The sequence below is a fragment of the Balaenoptera acutorostrata genome, chromosome 20, assembly GCF_949987535.1.
Source record: "Balaenoptera acutorostrata chromosome 20, mBalAcu1.1, whole genome shotgun sequence".
Taxonomy (NCBI): domain Eukaryota; kingdom Metazoa; phylum Chordata; class Mammalia; order Artiodactyla; family Balaenopteridae; genus Balaenoptera; species Balaenoptera acutorostrata.
The window spans coordinates 54,799,874-54,818,970 of NC_080083.1; the positions used below are offsets into that span (position 1 = coordinate 54,799,874).

Here is a 19,097-nt window from a genome sequence, read left to right on the forward strand (position 1 = left end):
GCAGCGGGCGGCGTAGAGCCCCAGACACCGCAGGGGCCGAGCACGGGAGACAGCAGGCAGGGTTGCCTCAGGATGCTTGAATAAGTTACTCAGAAACACCGCTCCCCATAAAATGCTATTACCTCCCTGCACAGAAAGTATGTGTGCAGTCATGAGATATCCTAGTAACCTGAGGGAAAAGGGTTTTATTTAGAAGTGTTCACTGCAGGGTTCTAAAGCATCTGCCTTGACAGATTTATATGTACTGACATAGACCTTTGGTTTCTGGTGAGCAACAAACTTAGCTGAAGTAGCTAATGCCATCTGAAAGTGTATGAGGAACAATATAAATAAGTAGGGGGAACCAGAAGTAAATCTTAAAATCTAATTGAAATGAATCAATCTATCATCTAGCTAGCAAGCTTTACTAAGTGTATAGTAAACATGGATCACAATATGTCCATTTCTATTTCTGGGCAGCAAGTTGAAAGTAGCAAACCAGTTTCTCAGATAGAAAGAACGCCGGGTTCTGTGCGGTTTACCTGGCTGGGGCTTGCTGGGGTGCGGCTGTGCTCCGGCTCCAGGTAGCGGCGGAGGGCTCAGCCCTGCAGGCCCAGCACCCTGGGCGGGGCTCACGCTGGCCAGAGCCCCCGTGGGCAGTGGCTGACCTCTCTTTAACAGCTGCTTCTGTTCTTGCTGGCGGAAGCGTGGAGGCACCTCGCGAGGCAGGTAACGGGATGCAGCTGGCTGCTGGCCGCCGGCAGACGCACGTTTGCCATTGCTGCTGCTGGAGAGAGTGCTGGTGGAAGTACTGGTACTGGTCCCGGCAGGTTGGGGCTGGCTTGAACAGGTCTTAGTAGGTTCTGGCACTAGAAGGAACAAAAGGAAAAGACCCCAACACTTTAGTATCACCTCCTTCAACCCAAACCAAAGAAAACAAAACCAAAAACTGAGAAAGAAATGACAATGGAGAGCTTTGGAATCGAACTGCACCAAAGCCCAGAGTTCCAGGCTTGAGACCCAGTTGTCCTATAAATGAACCTCGATCCTGAGCTGTGCTCTTGGCCAGTTTCCTCATCTATAAGACAGGTGATCACACTGGGTTAGAGCAGCAGCTCTTCAGCTTGAGCTGGAGTCAGGTTAAAGGCCTGATTCCTAGGCCCCGCCTGGGGAATTCACTTGGTTGGAAGGGAGGGGAGACTGCAAATCTGCATTTCTGATAACTTCCCAGGTGAGGGTGATGCCCCGGGTCCTGGGCCCAACTTTGAGAACCACTGCTCTCAGTCTGTGTTTCTCAAATTTAAGGGATCATTAGATGTCCATGAATTTATATATATATTTGTTTTAATTCTGAAGACAATCTAAAAAAAATATATATATATATATAAATATATATATATATAAATATATATATATATATATATATATATATATATATATATATGCATTCTGGGTTATCTGAATAATTAAGGCATTTGTGGTGATGGTATCTATAGCACCACTACACTCCTCTCAGATTTATTGGAAAAGAATGCAGGTGGGCTAATTTGCAAATGATGCATTAGGTGAAAGCCAAAATGCTATCAGAGTATGCTGCATAAACAAAGGTTTCACAGCAATGTAAACATAAAAAAGGACCAGGAGAGTTGAGTGACAGTCCTGCTAGTGAGCATGCCAAATGCAAAAGGTGATCTGAGTGGTGACCCTGGCTCTGACCAGCGTGAGCCCCACCCAGGGTGCTGGGCCTGCAGGGCTGAGCCCTCCGCCGCTACCTGGAGCCGGAGCACAGGCCTGTCAAGTGCCAAAGGATCTGAGCCTCAAGTTCATTTCCATCTTGAATTTGAAACATTAATATCCAGAATATTATGTTACCCTGTTATTTGAAAAAAATTTTTTTCGACTTAATTTATATATGTCTTTGATTTCAGAGTTGAGTAAAAGCTATGTGCAAAACGAGTTTATACCTAGTTCTCTGTATATCTTGTTTGCATAAGTAGCATTATAAAAACCTTTCCAGTCGACACTGTTTGCCTTTTATTATCCCTTGCGAGCAGCCTGCATTTCTCACCTCCCGCAATGGGTTCTGCTGTCGACCCCGCGACCCCATTGTACACAGTCAGTATCCGCGAGGCCGCTGCCCAGTTTTTCTGTCACCCTGCCTGGCAAACCCTCAATTCTGGATGAAGCCACTGGCACTGTCCACTCTCTCCACCCCGGACTCGGACTGCGAAGTCCCTCAAGAAAGCAGAGCCGTGCAGTTTGGCATCACTGTGAACTCCTGGGCCCTAACCTCAGGACACGCTCAGTGCTTCCTGACCAGCCTATGATTTCCTGGGTCTGCCTGGTTCCACTGCTGTCAATGACTCATTCAAAGACCTTCCACCCTCCAGTGATAATGCCTTTATCTCCCATCCCCAGAAGATAAACTGGACCTTATTCTCCAAAGAAATAAAGACCAGCAGGCAAAAACCAGGTTTCTGCTCCTACAATACACATCACACTGTTCTCTGCCCCACACTTCTGTTACTCCTATCCAAGGCTAGTATTATATTTCACCAATTCCAAGACTCACATTTCTTCACATGTTAAAATCACCGGCATCGCCATGTGTCTTACCATCGACGGCGCATCCCTTTCTCAGCGGCACATGAAATACTGGGGCACCTCACTGTCTATGGTGTCAGAGAGGCACCACAAGACGGCTGCCTCCACAGCTCTGGATCCCGTCTCAGGGACTTTGTGTGTCCTGGATCTTCAACTCATGACATTCTCCAGAGCAGATATAAAGGCTCAAAGTTGAAGACTGGGTCTTCGATTAATTCTTTGTTTTACAAATATTTATATTTTTTCTTCCAGGGCTTAGTAGGTGGACATCGCTGAGTGTACAAGAGAAGAGAAGTCCGGCCACCGAGTTCGCGTGTGGAGTGGAGGAGAGACATTTGCAACCGGTAAGCAGGCCAGGATGTGGCCATCCTGCCACCAGCTCCTCCTGGTCAGCTCTTAAACATGCCCACACCTCTGCTCTCTCCAGACAGCGGCGCTGCTGCTCTTCTCGACCCACGTCCCCCTCCCGACTTGTCTCCTTCTCCTCTCCTCCATCACGCTTCTGGTCCTGCTTCCTCGCCTGCTGTGTGCCTCTCATCCAGCTCCTCTCACCCTCCTCCTCCTCCTTGACGCTGAAACCCTATGCCCCCCTGAGCTTCCTCTGCTTGCCCTCTCAGTCGTCTGTACTGGCGGGGACTGCTGTGGCTGTCCTGAGCCTCTCTTCCTGGGCCTCCACGACACTGGAAGTCCTTTCTTGGATTTCCTCTGACCTCTCCAGCCGCTCTTTTCTGCTCACCAATGACAGGCTGCTTCTTCTGCCTCTTTAAGGTTCTGCTGCAGACACTAATCCTGGGTCATCTAATCTACTCACAACGCTTCATTTATCAACCCTGTGGTCCTGGTCTGAGACCTGGATGGCTATTAGATACCTACATAGAAGTCTTACGGGCACCTCAATGTCAACATGTCCCAAACACTCATCAGCTTTCTCGACTCATTCTTCTTCTGAGTCTTCCCGTCGTTCTCCCGGCAAATGGCTCCAAGTCAGAAACCCGGGTTCCATCCTTGATTACTCCCCCTATCTCCCCAAACCTACATCCAACCAATCACCAAACATTGACATTTCTAGCTCCTAAATGTCTCCCCTAAGTAGCCCTCAAACTACTCCACAATTTCCATTCCTTTTGCCATGACCAGAGCCTGTTTCCAATCCATCATCCACTGTGGCCAGCGTGATCCTTCTGAGATGCAGATCGCCTCCCTGGTTTAGAAGGCTTCACAGATTCCTATGGCCCTTAGGATAAAGTCCAAGGTCCTAGCAGTTAGCTGTCCTAATGCCCAGTTTTCCAGCCCCCTCTAACTTCACGATGCTGAACTTCCTGCTTCTGGGCCATTGTGCCCCCTCTTCTGTCTAACCTCCATGTATCATCAGTCCTAAAGCAACATATTTCCGCATTTCAACATCTCTCAAACTGAGATGCATCTTATAATTGATGTTGTATCAGTTTAAAAGGCAATGCTTTTTTTCTAAGTGGTGCACAAAATAATGCATAAAACAATTGATCATATCTCAGATTCAATAAAACATGGTAATTCCTAGTCATTCTTTAAATACCAAATTAAATGTCACTTCCCCTCAGAACCTTCCCTGACTCTCCTAGGCCAGTTTCGGTGTTTCCCAATGGATTCAGCATTGTATGTTGCTTAGATGAACACCCATTACATCTTTTTTTTTTTTTTTTTTTTAAAGAAAGTGATAAAACCTATTATAGGTTGATTTTTAAGGCTTCCTTTTTTTTCTTTTTTCTTTTTTAAATTTTTGGCCACGTCGTGCGGCATGCAGGATCCTAGTTCCCTGACCAGGGATCTAACCCACACTCCCTGCAGTGGAAGCACAGTGTCTTAACCACTGGACCACCAGGGAAGCCCCTATAGGTTGATTTTTAAATGTACAGGGGCCTTCAAATATACTTTTTCCTGATATTGGCCTTTAGCTAATTAAAGTAGCAGAAGTTTCTAAGTATTTACCTAAATGAGTGGAAAACTTATGTCCACACACACAAACCTCTACAGGAATGTTTACAGCAGTTTTATTCATAATTGCCAAAAACTGGAAGCAACCAAGATGTCCTTCTATACGTGAGAGGATAAACAGACCGTGGTACATCCATACAACGGAATATTAGTGTTAAAAGAAATGAGTTATCAATCCATAAAAAGAAATGGAGGAACATTAAATGCATTTTATTAGGTAAAAGAAGCCAGTTTGGAAAGGCTACATGCTCTATGATTCCTATAACATTCTGGAAAAGGCAGAACTACAGAGACCATAAGGCACTCAGTGGTTGAGAGGGGCTTGGGGGAGAGGGAGGGACGAGCAGGCAGAGCGCAGGAGCCTTTTAGGGCAGTGACACTGTGATACTGTGAGATTGGATACACGACATTAGGCATTTGTCAAAACCCATCAACTGTACAACACAAAGAGTGAAGGCACAGGTAAACTTTGGACTTCAGTTAATAATAATGTATCAATACTGGTTCATCAATTGTAACAAATGCACCACACCAAGGCAAGATATTAATAATAGGAGACACTGAGGGTGGGTTGGGGGTGGAGAGATGGAATATACGGGAACTCTTTATTTTCTGCCCAGTCTTTCTGTAAACCTAAAACTGCTCTAAAAAATAAAGTCTATTCACTAAAAAGACAAAAAATGAAAAGCAGAGAAGCAAACTTGATGTCTCTCTCACTTTCCATTAGGACTTTGCAAATGAAATTGAGAGCAGAGTAGAGGTACATTTGTCTGGGAAACTTAGAACCACTAAATTTATTTAAAAACATGTAATCAGCATATCAATTCACTTAACTGCACATTTTAATGTATCTGGCCCAAAGGTTTTATTCTAGACCTTGCAGTTGCTTCTTAGGAAGCTCAGAGTCTGAATGCAATTGGTTCTTTCCTTTTACTACAAAATTCAAAAGAAGCAGAAGAAGAAAAGGAGGAAGAGGAGAGGGAGGAAGGAAGCAAGAGAACCATTAGCAAATACAGAGAGCTCTACCTGCCCTTGTTACAAAACCCTGTTTCTCTTTTGTAGTAACCAACATCGGCTGGCCAGCTACTACCAGGCAAGGCGCTTCCACCCGTCATCCTGCCTGTTCAAAGGCTGGAAACGAAGAAAACCTACCTGAACTCAAAACCTGGAGGAAACAACTGGCAAGGACTCGGAAGCAAAGAACCCACACTGAGCCTAAGAAATCACCGCGTCCTACCCTCATCCACACAGACCCCCTCGGCCCAAGTCTGCTAACCAAGATGACAGCTGCTGTCAGGACTCGTCTTCCATGACACGGCTGTTATCTTTTCACAAATATCAAAGGACAAATTCAGGGCTATTTTTCTTCAAAACTTTTAGAGGAAAAGGAATTCATGATACAGAAATGAAGAAATAAATGAATGTTATCAGTTACTAGTTTTGAATCTAAACAACCAGTTCTAAGTTATTTGGTATGAAATACTCAATTTTCCTTGTGTTATCTGCCTGATGCATTATGTGTAGTCCTTTTTATACCTAAGATAGCCTCTTTTTTTTTGAATTTTATTTTATTTTTTTTAATGCAGCAGGTTCTTAACAGTTATCTATTTTATACATATTAGTGTATATATGTCAATCCCAATCTCCCAACTCATCCCACCACCACCAGCCCCCCACCCCGCTTTCCGCCCTTGGTTTCCATATGTTTGTTTTCTACATCTGTGTCTATAAGATAGCCTCATTCTAAGAGTGAAAGTACTCTAGGCCAGTCTTCCCTTTCCGCGTGAATAACTGCTGATTAGGGCAGGAGCCAGCAGGTGAACTAAATGTTTCTTTCATTTTTAAAAGGTAGGGAAAAAACAATGAAGAATATGTCACAGAGACCATATATATATGGCCTACAAAGTCTAAAATACTTACTATCTGGCCCTTCACAGGAAAAGTATGACCAGCTCCTGGTGTAGGGACTAGAAACTTCTTGTACTATTAGACTAAGCATCAGACACATAAATCTTTTAGGGGAAAAATCTAAGTAATGTATGCCAAAGTCTTCTGCGGGCGTTGTTTTGTTTTAATAGATAAATAAGAATAAGAATAACTAACTAATTAGTTTCATGTCTCCTCTCCAATTGTGAGGCTCACCCTCTTTATGATTACTGAATGAAGGGTGACATGATGCTATTACTCAAGAAAACAAAGGGAACACTTTAAGTTGAAGAGATTATTTGATCACTCTCTTAGAAACCCAGGTGCATTTAATATAGCCTAGCACTGAGCTGCGAGAACACAACGCACTCTCTGTTACACTGTCAACACAGACTGGGTGAGCTGCGCACCTCTTCTTCTTCCTATTTGCTCTGCTGGCCCTCTGACCAGAAGCAAGAAGCAGACTTCCAATCTCTGGCCTCATTCCTCTGCCCTGGACTCTCTGGAGAGGCCATCCAGGTTCACGATTATGACCATCATCTCTAGGCTGACACCCAAATACTGTCTGTTCTATATTGCCCCCAGCTCTAGTTCAGCCTTGATCTTCAGTTGTGTACTGGACGGTGATGCTTGGAAGCTGTCACCCTTCAAACTCAAAGTACCCAAAGGCCAAACAGGATTTCCTGGTCTGCGCCCAGGATGGTGCTGATTGTTGTAGGAAGGCACTGAAGCATAAGGGGTTTCTCACCTAAGTGAACCAACAATCAACAGGGGAAATAAAAGTTACAAGACACAGAAGCATGCGGTATAGACTGGAAGTTGGTCACTTAGAGGAAAGATAACCATGTACTGCCCAACATGGTAGCCACTAACCACATATGGCTACTGAGCACTTGATGTCTGAACTGAGATGTGCTGTAAATACATACACACTGCATTTCAAAGAGTACACAAAAATCTCATTAATTTTTATATTGATGTATTGAAATGATAAAATTTTGAATATATTGAATTAAAAATATTAAAAGTAATCTCACCTGTTTTAGTTTTAAAATGTTGCTACTAGAATATTTAAAGTTCCTTATGTGGCTCACATTTGTGGCCTGAATTCTATTTCTATTGAATAGCGCTGGTCTAGAAATAGCACTGTCTTCTTAAAGGAGTTAAAGTTTGAGTTGGCTTCTAAGAAATATGTTAAATTTAAATAACTGCTTTCATAAAGGACCATCAATCGTGGTAGATCACAAGCCTTTTCGGGTGAGAGATTTTCCCTTACAACTCTGTACCAACTGAAGTACTAGCACCTTATCTCACAAACAGAAAAATGTCACTAGATATTTGCAAAGTAGCAAGCGAGACCAAGGGCCCAGAATACAGAGCAAGCACAGTATTCCCAATTTACCCACACACTCACTCTCATGGTTGCATTTCCAGCTGCCTGAGATACTAGTGTTATGGCTGGTGGTCTGGGGGGTGGGGTCACCCTGGATGCTGAGGAAAAGGAAAAGAAGCGTCACTCAGCAGAGGGACGAGGGAGAGGGAACCAAGAATTCTGACCCTGCCAAGCTGCACCTCTGGCCTCTTTTACATGAGATAGTGATAAACCTTTAAGCTAGTATTTTTCAGATCTTTGAAACTAGCAGGCAACTAACAATCTCAACTGAGAAATAGAGAATCTTAAAATCTGGATCTATTCTTAGAATACAGATAAATCAAATGGTCAGTTTTGACTATCCATACTCTCTTCAGATCCAAATTTCTCAACCTATCGCTGCCCAAAGAACTAGGCTAGGGTATCAAAGCAATTCTGACACTCCTCTTCTCAAACAGACCCGGATCTAAGGTGATACCTCAATGAGAGTCTCACAAACCAGTCGACCTGACACATCACTATTTTCACACCATAGAACACAGTAAGGCAATGGGAATTTTAGCTTGATTCATATGGATCGTCAACAAATGATCTGTTTTATTTAGAAGAAATGAGAATAGCAGCCAGTGAATAACTACATAGCTAATAAAGAACTTCCAGCAAGCTGGACACTTTGGTTCCTTTCTTTAATAAACCTTTACTTTTTTCTTTTAAATGAGAGTGACACCTGCTGGCGAAAAGGTAAGATGTTAAATCCTTATATAAGAAAGCAAGTCCTTTCAACAATTTTCTTTCCAAGAAACAATTTTCTGCTTTCAGTTAAAAATTTCAGGGGACATTGTCACACCAGGGTCCAAATAGTTTATAAATTCCTACCATTGCTTTTCCAAAACAACAGGCCACAGTATGGGCAGGAAGTTTAGACTGTCCCTTCAGGTCTCTGGGTGACTTCAGGAAGGATCTCCTTTCAAACTTTTGTACTACACCTTGCCATCTCTAGGAGACCAAGACAGAAGGCTCTGCCCTTCCTGACCCAGCCACCTTAACTTTTATTCTACTCTGGACTACCCCGTTCTCTCTTCTGCTTCTCTAGCCATTTTACATGGCCCAAGCCCCAAAACTGCCATCTGGACGCCCCCCACCCCCCAGACCCCCTGGCCTTCCTTCCACTATGCTATCCACACCTCTGTACCATCCCAACCTTCGGTCTGGTTTCCAGACTGCCTAAAACTGCAGGCTCAGAAAGAGACGAGTTCTGTACCCACTTATGCTATTCCAAGCTCCTACTGCTGCTATCGTTCCTCTTATAATCTAACGTGGCCTGCCCAAAGTCCCTTATAGTAACTTTCAAACTTTCCCTACCTCTTCTAAATCCTGATACCCAGCCCCTTCTCTCAATCTCTGGCTGGGACTCTAGGCTCCTGAGATCGATGCTACTCACTCACTCACACACACGAAGCCTTTCTACAGCCCAGCTCCAGGTGCTGCGGCCTTCCAGTGAACAAAAAAGGCAGACTCCCACCTCCTCACCCCCTCCGCTCACCTCTCAGCAGGGGAAAACGACAATGAACATGATGCATTTAAGATAAGTAGTCTGGACCTCCCTGGTGGCGCAGTGGTTAAGAATCCGCCTGTCAATGCAGGGGACACGGGTTCGAGCCCTGGTCCGGGAAGATCCCACATGCCATTGAGCAACTAAGCCCGCGTGCCACAACTACAGAGCCTGTGCTCTAGAGCCCATGAGACACAACTACTGAGCCTGCGTGCTGCAACTACTGAAGCCCGTGTGCCTAGAGCCTGTGCTCCGCAACAAGAGAAGCCACCGCAATGAGAAGCCCACGCACCGCAACGAAGACCCAACACAGCCAAAAATAAATAAATATATTTAAAAAAAAAAGTCTGAAAGCAAGGGCTGGGAATTAGCCAAATCCCCCCCCCCCAAAAAAAAAAAAAAAGATAAGTAGTCATCAGAATGTGCTAAGTGCTGTGAAAAACGAGGAAAGCTGGGCAGGGTAACTAAGGGCTCAAGCTGACTTTTCTCATGTTATCTGCCTATCATTTTCACGCCCCACATGTGTCAGTATCCTCATTTATCCTCTATTTACTTATTTAGGAAATATGTAATGAGCGCCTATTTTGTGCCAGGCACTGGGTGTGTTGAGGAAAATAAATAGATACGGTTCCCGTCCTTGTAGTTTATAGTCTAGTAAGAGATACTATCTTAAAAATGATTCCACAAATATACAATTACAAGTTGCCACAAACATGATAAAAGTGATAGGATAAAAGAACCTAGCTTAGGTTAGGGACTCAGAGAAAGCTCCTCTGAGGAAGTGACAGCTAAGCTGGGCCTGGAAAACTGTCGGCTGGGTGGAGCGCGTCTGCGAGCTCACTCCCACCAGCTGGGACAGGGCATAGGAGAGTCTTGAAATGGGAAAGGGCTTCCGTGCTTTCAAGGTCTGAAACAAGGCTGGTGTGGCTGGAGCTTAGTGCCCAAGGGAAGAGCTGCTGGACACAAGGCTGGAGAGGCAGGCGGGGACTTTGTAAAGATTCTGGACCCCATCACTTGGCCGGCGGCTGGAAGAGCACTCGGGGCAGCCCGTGGAGGGCGACCCCGTGGTGCTCCTGTCCCGGCTGCAGCACACTGACAAGTCTGGAGCCTCCGGTTTCGGGCAGAAGTTCTCTGGGGACAGGCTCCTCTGATTACAAACTCACAGAGAGTCCAGGATGTTGCGACCACCACTGGCTGTTTAAACTCAACAAGCAGGTGACCTTGATCAAGAACCCGTCTGTGCAGGCTCCAGAGCCAGGTGGTCCTGCCCGACAGCACCTTCCCGGCAGCCACGGCCCAGGGCAGCAGCACCCTCATTGTCTTGTTCTATAAACTTGGGAGGTTTGGTTCCCGCTATGAGGTACCTTGTGCTGCTTATCAGAAACTTCACAGAGCAGGGGAGGGTGGGGTGCCCAGTGTGTTGAGGTGTTTCCATCTTATTACCCAAGTCATACTACAAGACATTCTTTGTAAAAAAAAAAATTTATTTGGAAATATTTAAGATGTACAGAAAGGCATAAAGACCAAATAGTCAACAAACCTCCATGGACCCAATCTCCAGCTTAAGAAAGAAAATGTTGCCAATTCCACCAAAGGCTCTTCTCTCCCCCTCCCCGGCTTCATACTCCACCTCCCCCCAGGAGACGGTGGCCATGCGCACTTTGGAGTTTATCATTCCCATGTGCTTCTTCTCTTCAGATGCAGTGTAGTGGCTATGGGCATAGACTCATCTATTTAAATCTCAGCTCTGCCACTTACTGGCTGGTGACCCTGGGCAAGTCACTTAACTCTCTGCCCCTCAGTGGTGCCACTTGTAGAAACGTAGGTAAGTGGAGGATGCAGTGAGGGTAACAATACCTCACTGAGAGGGTTCTGTGAGGAGTGAACATTAATATATGTAAAGAGTCGTTTAGGATAGTGTCAGGCACATAGCGAGTGCATGATAAGTGTTTATGTTACAGAAAAAATTCAATGACACTTATTGAAGATGGTAAAGCAGAGTTGATTCAGGACCATCACAACGGGACCACTGTAATGGGATTTTACAGTGTGGGAGAGAGATTGGGCTCAACTCGGAATATAGCATGGGCAAGTGGGAACTGAGAGCTAAGGAGCAGGGGGTGAGGGTGTCAGTGGATGGAAAATACTAAGACGAAGCATCAGGGGTGAGGGGGCGTTCTGGCTAAACCAACCTAACAGGATTCTTGCTGCAGGCGGGCGGGGGCGGGGTCGGGGTGGGGTGGTCGTCAGACATCACCTGGGCGATGGTGGAGGACAAGGAAGGAACCTGGTTAAAGCAACCCAGTGTGGCTCTTGCTAAAACTAGATTTTTACAGGGAGGTGCAGAGATTGGCCTAAGAGAAGGTCCAGGAGCCTGAGAAAGGTTTGGTCAAACAAAGAATTTTTGTCAGTCTTAATAATCCTCCTCCTCTCAGAAGCAATGGGAAGTATTTTAGGCTGATTAAAAACAAAAACCAATGTACATTAAATGAACTGCAGATGATGAAGTAAACAAGGGAAGAAGGGAGGCAACACTCAAAGAGGTTAGGCCAGGCGACAACTTGGGACAGACAATGACGGTTGCACCCAGGATCATCGGAGCACTAGATCTCCAGTCTGGCCCTAGACGTCTCCCGTTAATTTGGGTCTCTCATTCCCACGGTTTGAAAAGTGTGAAGTACTATACAAATGTTATTAATGAACAGCCATCCCAGCCTTTTAAAAGCCTTACAGAGCAGCAATCAAAGGTGCCTGCTCCCCGACAGGCACACCAGCGACAGGCACACCAGCGGCAGGCCCCGCAGGGGTCGGTTCACAGCTGCAAGGAGGCATGTGCGCGAGGGATCTGGCAGTGACCAGGCGCTCCGTCCGTTGCGCCAGCTCCAAGTGTAAGCACAGCCCTGGAGGTGGTGGAGGTCTCCGCATGGGGTCCCGGTTCCTATCACTGTCTTGGTGGTGGGGAGAGGCAACGCTAGTGGCAGCTTCCTGACGGCTGGGCTGCAGCAGTGACACTGTGCTCTTGAAGCCAGCAGTGCCAGCGGGGCCTCCTGACTCTTCCCCAGGGAGCAGCTCTTCTGGAGGACCCTTTGGGGAGTCATATCTGCCTCCCAGCCTAGGGCACCACCCCCTCACTGATTTTATAAGCACCCAATTCCCTGTACTTAAACTCATTTCTGCTTAAAATAGCTACAGTGGTTTCTATACCTTTCAATTCAGCTCTGGTTAAGAGCACAGATTTTTTTTTTTTTTTTTAGCAAGTAGGACATTTAAATCTTTCATTCACCTAGACGGTATCACAGTATATGGTATGAGCTAGATATTCAACTAATGGCATTTACTGTAACGGGACTTACCTACGTACACCTGGATTAGACTCTCAGAGGTTACCTCCATTAGCCTAAAGTATGCTGACAAGCAGGCATGCAACGGGTTATAGAAGTATATTTTAAAAGTAAGTTTTTATAGGTAAATGTTAACCTAAAGGGACGTTTTAACCTACACATTTCAATACGTCTTATTTCTGAAATCTGGATGCTTCTACAATTGGTGTATAAATTTAACATATTTTCCTTATTCACCCTCCAACTCCATCAATAAGACATTATTAAATCAATGGTATGCCCTATAATTGATGGCATCTTAGAACTTAAGAAACAGATGTTTTTATATGATAAAGCACAGAATTTCTCTTATGCATAGGACACCACACAATGACAAAAAAGGAAAAATATTTTAAAATCATGCATTAATTCTAGCCATTTCAGAATATATACTCCAAGATTCAGAGTTTCTTAAAAATTTAAATTTACCGAAATGTATATGTTAACTGTTTGCAAAATGTGACTATGAAAGAGAACTATTCTCCTGTGCTGAAATAATCAGTGATTCCGAGGAATATTTTCATTATTACAATTACTTCTGCAACCTCTACAGCAACAAACATTGTAGCGAGACGTTCCCTTAGAACAACAGAGATGCAAGGAGAAGACAGCTATGAGCATTGGTCCATCTGCTGTGTTTATCACAGACCCGGTGGGGTACAAAGCGGTGGCCTTCTGTTTGTTCTGTTGATGGCTTCTGGCTGATCTGTCACCATAGCAACTTTTAGAGTCCAACTCAAATGAGCACAAATTCATTAGCTACTAACTACATTAACTTCGTGTCTGCTGCTAATGAGAAATGCTGTTCAGAGTTATTTTCTATTCTAATGGATTATAGTTACCTCTCTGAAAGGTATTAAATTAAATTAAACGCTACTCTTAATGTATCAGACTGGATAATATGTTACAGTAAAATTATTTTAATAAAGGCTACTAACAATAAGAATCATTTCATTAAAAGGTTACCTTAGGGACTTCCCTGGTGGCGCAGTGGTTAAGAATCTGCCTACCAATGCAGGGGACACAGGTTCGAGCCCTGGTCCGGGAGATCCCACATGCCACGGAGCAACTAAGCCCATGTGCCACAACTACTGAGCCTGTGCTCTAGAGCCCGAGAGCCACAACTACTGAAGCCCATGTGCCTAGAGACCGTGCTCCGCAACAAGAGAAGCCACTGCAATGAGAAGCCCGCACACCGCAACAAAGAGTAGCCCCCGCTCACCGCAACTAGAGAAAGCCTGCGCACAGCAACGAAGACCCAACGCAGCCAAAAATATAAATAAAATAAATAAATAAATAAATTGAAAAAAAAAAGGTTACCTTGTTTTGGTCCTTGGATTCTTCTACTCTAAGAAAATGTATTACTTGTCACACCGGCAAATGTTTCTAGGTTCTTTTAAACATCGGCTAGCTGATTTAGAAAATCAAAATCGAAAATTTTGATCACAGCATATGTTAAAGCCAAGTAGCCAATACAGCATTAACATATATTGGCTTTACTATAACCTTGTCAATACGGACCATCAACTGAAATACTCCCCAAAGAGGTGACACACTGGACAGACGTGAAGGGTAAAGAAAGTCCAGTGAGTGTACAGCTTCTATGTCTGACCTCTTCTCTCTACACGCAGAATCATCCGGAGCTGAATAAGCTCTGGAAGCAAACAGCAAATCCGAAATCTCATGAAACAGAGGTTTTAAGTGGGATTATGTCTCACCAGTGTTCCAGTGTTCTCCCAGGACATGTATATTGCCTTGTGCAGGAGGGCTGTGTGCCTGTGTCTTAATAAATTAATAAATTGTGGAAATGAACTTATTTACAAAACAGAAACAGACACACATAGACAACAAACTTACAGTTACCAAAGGGGAAAGGGGGTGGGGGAGGGATAAATTAGGAGCTTGGTATTAGCAGATACAAACCACTATATACTGGGTTGGCCAAAAAGTTTGTTTGGGTTTTTCTGTACTGTCTTATGGAAAAACCCAAATGTAAAATAGATAAACAACAAGGTCCTACTGTATAGCATAGGGAACTATATTCAATATCTTGTAATAACCTACAATGGAAAATAATCTGAAAAAGAAAAAAAATATGTATAACTGAATCATTCTGCTGTACACCTGAAACACTGTAAATCAACTACACTTCAATAAAATAAATAAATCATGGAATAGCAATAATCCTGAGATGTTTTTCCCCCACAAAGTGCAGAATCCTACATCCTGCCAGAAGAGGGAGCCCAAGTTTCTCCAACATTTAGTCAGAGAAGGCAGGGGATGGGGAGGGAAACTGCCCATATTGCTAATTTATTTTGAAAAGCCTCCTTACTGTTCTTAGGAAAAGGAATGTTCCACCTCTATCACGCCCTGGTCTCCATCTACCACTTTCGCCTCATCTCACACCACTCTCTCCCCCTTGCTGATGGCTCCTAGGCCCTGATGGCTTTTGTTTGTTTAGGGTCCAGCCAGCCAGCCTTTGCAAGCGCTGCTCCCTCTGTACGTGGGAGCCCTTCGCCCTCTCTCCACTCTCCCGGGCCCAGGTTCTCGTCATCCTTCAGATCTCAATTGAAGCAGCACTCAGTTGCCTTCCCTAATCCCAGCCTAGTCCAGGCTCCTGTGTTCTGTGCTCTCATTCATCAATGCTCCTCTCCTTCACGGCAGTTGGTAACGATACCTATAGCATTGTGACTGTGTGACTGATGTTTATGTCCGTTCCCCATAAGACTCTAAGTTCCAGGAGAGTGGGAAATATATCTATTTGTTTTTTTAATAAATTTATTTATTTATTTTTTATTTTATTTTATTTAGTTTTGGCTGTGTTGGGTCTTCGTTGCTGCACGTGGGCTTTCTCTAGTTGCGGCAAGCAGGGGCTACTCTTCGTTGCGGTGCACGGGTTTCTCATTGCGGTGGCTTCTCTTGTTGCAGAGCATGGGCTCTAGGCGCGCAGGCTTCAGTAATTGTGGCGTGCGGGCTTCAGTAGTTGTGGCTCGCGGGCCCCAGAACGCAGGCTCAGTAGTTGTGGCGCACAGGCTTTGTTCCTCCACGGCATGTGGGATCTTCCTGGACCAGGGCTCGAACCCGTGTCCCCTGCATTGGCAGGAGGATTCTTAACCACTGCACCACCAGCGAAGCCCCTACATCTATTTTTTAAATCTTTTTCTCCCCACAGTGAACAGCACAGCGCAAGGCAAATAGTAGGTGTTTAATAAATATCTGCTGGATCAGATGGTGAGCGGCCCGGTTGGCCTCTGGGCTCTGCCCACTCTGTCAACATGAGCCCTCCTCCCTACCCTCACCCATCAGCTTAGCATCTGCAGGCTGAACTGTGCAGCGGTCTCACTGCACCCGCTGACTCCAGCTCTCTCTCCAACTGTTTAATCCACCTTCAATCTGGTGCTTTCGGTGATCTTTCTAAAACATAAATCTCATGATGTCACTCCCTGACTCAGAACTCTCCAATGACTCTCCTTTTTCATAGGGTAGGCTCACACCTGATGGATGGGTTTGGGATGACTGGCATAAGGCATCCCTCCTCGTCCTTGTCTCCACAGCTAAGTTAGGGGTCAATGGGAAGAGCGGCCCAGCTCCAGCATGCATTTATCTCACTCTCAATCAGTACTGTCCTTTCCCCCAGTTTTCTCACTTATTTTTAAAAACAGGTTATCTTTTCTCATAGAAATATAAATATAGGATGAAAAGATGATCAAATGAATGTAACTTAAATCCCTTCAGGTAGAAGATGTGGGATAAATAAATCACAACACCCAGAACATTTTATTGCATTCACTTGCTTATATATCCATTTGCTAATACAGCCAACTCTTCCCATTAATATATCTCTTTGAGAACAGAGAACTTATCTCTGCTGTCTGATAGGTATTTATAAACTATTTATTAAATTAATTAGTGAACTAACTTGACAACTCTAGGTGATAAAATGTGACTAATTAGCTAATTTATTAATGCAATCTTTAGTATGTTAAAACTAGATGAAATGTGATCACAATGGAAAGTGCATAACTATCATACAAATAACTGCAGGCACAGAAAGAAAGGGAAATGACTGAGGCATGCAGAAAACTAAGCTGCAGTGATGAGACTTTCCGGCCGAGTCTAGGGGCCAATTTAATATTAGAAACCAATCTGGAGTCAGAAAGCAAATAACTCAGGAAGCAGTGGCAAAATATTTGAATACACATCCACCAAAGAAGATACGCAGATGGCAAAAAAGCACATAAAAGTAATGTTCAACATCATTAGCCATTAGGGAAATGCAAATCAAAACCACAAGGAGATTCCTTCCACATCTATTAGAAAGGCTAAAATTATGAAGACTGACTTTCCAAGTGTTGATGAGGATGCAAAGAACTGTGAAATGGGACAATCACTGTGGAAAAGTTCTGCAGTTTCTTGAAAAGTTAAACATCCATCTATCATAAGATCTGGCCGTTCTACTCCCACAGATTTACCAAAGAAAAATGAAAGTATATATATATCTCCACATAGAGATTTGTACATGAATGTTCATAGGCACTTTATTCATCATTGCTAAAAACTGAAAACAACTCAAATGTCCATGAACAGACGAATGGATAAACATGTGAAAAATCCAAACAATGGAATACTACTCAGAATGGAATAAAAAGGAATGATCTCCTGATACACGCAACAACAGGGACGACTCTCACAAGTGTTATCAGGCTGAGTGAAAGCGGCCAAGGGTGCATACTGTACGATGCCGTTTACGGAACAGTCTAGAAGACCTTCTGTAGTGACAGAAAGTAGATCAGTGTTTGCCCAGAGACTGGCGAGGGGACGGAGGGGTAGGAGAGTTGGGTTGGGAAGGGGCACAGGGGTACTTTCAGGGGTGATGGATGCTGTCTTGATTTCAGGGATGGTTTCACAGGTGTGCCCATGCCAACATTTATTAAACTGTTCTCTTTAAATACATGCAGTTTATTGTATGTCAACTATAACCCAGTAAAGCTCTTACAAAAAAAAACAAAGAAAAGAAAGCAATCTGGGCAAACAAATGATTTCTCAGAAAGCAGACTGCCAGCTTCCTTTAGAGCTATAAACTATAACTTTATGCCTGGAGATCATGATTATGTTTAACACTTCAGTGAAGCTATGCTAAATAGAGATGTGGACTTCACCTGAGACCTATCCAGAAGATGCAGTTAAAGGGGCTTGGAACAGACAACAGATAAATTATCACTGGGTTTACTTCCTTTCCTCTAAAATTTGATCAAGAAAGAATATATATATATATATTTCCTTAGGTTTTTTTTCCAATAAATTTTTATCCTTTTAAATTGTCTACATATTTAGGGGAAAAATACCACATCTTAATTACTTTCTTTTGTTCCCATGGAAAAAATATTCATGCATTTATTATATCTTCCTTCCCTAGGGATTTAATAATAAAATTAAATAATTCCTTTAAGCAGAGAGCAATGTGGTTAAAGAATGACATAGATAATATTTAAAATCCTATAAGATACCAGCCCATAAAGATCCCTCATATAACAAATCTCTTAGGAATTTCTTCCAGTCTTATTTGAAAATATCCTAAGTTACTTCTTAAAAGGAACTCACACAGTACTGATGATACATAAACAACATCTACGTCTCCAGTCCCTTCACATGATAGCGGGAAAAATATATAACTGACAACCAGAAGATGAGGGTTCTAGTTTTAGTTCTGCTACTAACTAGCTGTCAAAACTTGTACAAATCATTTAACCTCTTTGAATCTCATGTCCCATCTAACAGGAATTGGATAATCTCTAAGGATCCTTCAAGCTCTAAGATTTTATTAATCTTGTAGACAGGCAATTAAAATGCCATATTTTATAGAAAATATTGTGCTAAGCACGCTGACTAGATTTTTAGATGCTGCTTTTAAGGGTTAACTCATATACTCAAAATAACGTTTGCTTTGGTTATGTGGATGTGAACGTGAATACATGTAAATTCAAGGAACCTGGCCAATTTTATTACACAGTATAACTCAGGAAAACACAGATCTGCTGCTTTATAAATACTAACTGCTGATTATTGTGTTGAGACCCCTGAAGGACTGAGCAAACAGCAATCAACTGCCTCAGCTAAAGAAAAGTGCCACCTAATTGGTGAGGTGCAGAAATCTGGGTTCATTTCTGTTTGTTTTTATCTATATCTGACTATGAAATTGGGAAGGCATGTTTTAAACATCAATTCTCACTTTTTTCACTCATGTTGAGGGAAAGCTTTATAAATATATGTTTAGGGAATTCCCTGGTGGTCCAATGGTTGAGACTCCACG

At 43.6% G+C, this 19,097-nt stretch overlaps 1 protein-coding gene across 6 annotated transcripts in view; it reads right to left on the reverse strand.

Moving 5' to 3' along the window:
- Positions 1 to 19,097, reverse strand: part of TNRC6C (trinucleotide repeat containing adaptor 6C) — a 131,068-nt gene that overhangs the window by 59,187 nt on the left and 52,784 nt on the right. For all 6 annotated transcript variants that reach the window (XM_057536011.1, XM_057536014.1, XM_057536010.1 and 3 more), the window contains exon 4: positions 522 to 848. In XM_057536011.1, the coding sequence (XP_057391994.1) occupies positions 522 to 848 (327 nt within the window). The remainder of the gene's footprint in view (positions 1 to 521; positions 849 to 19,097) is intronic.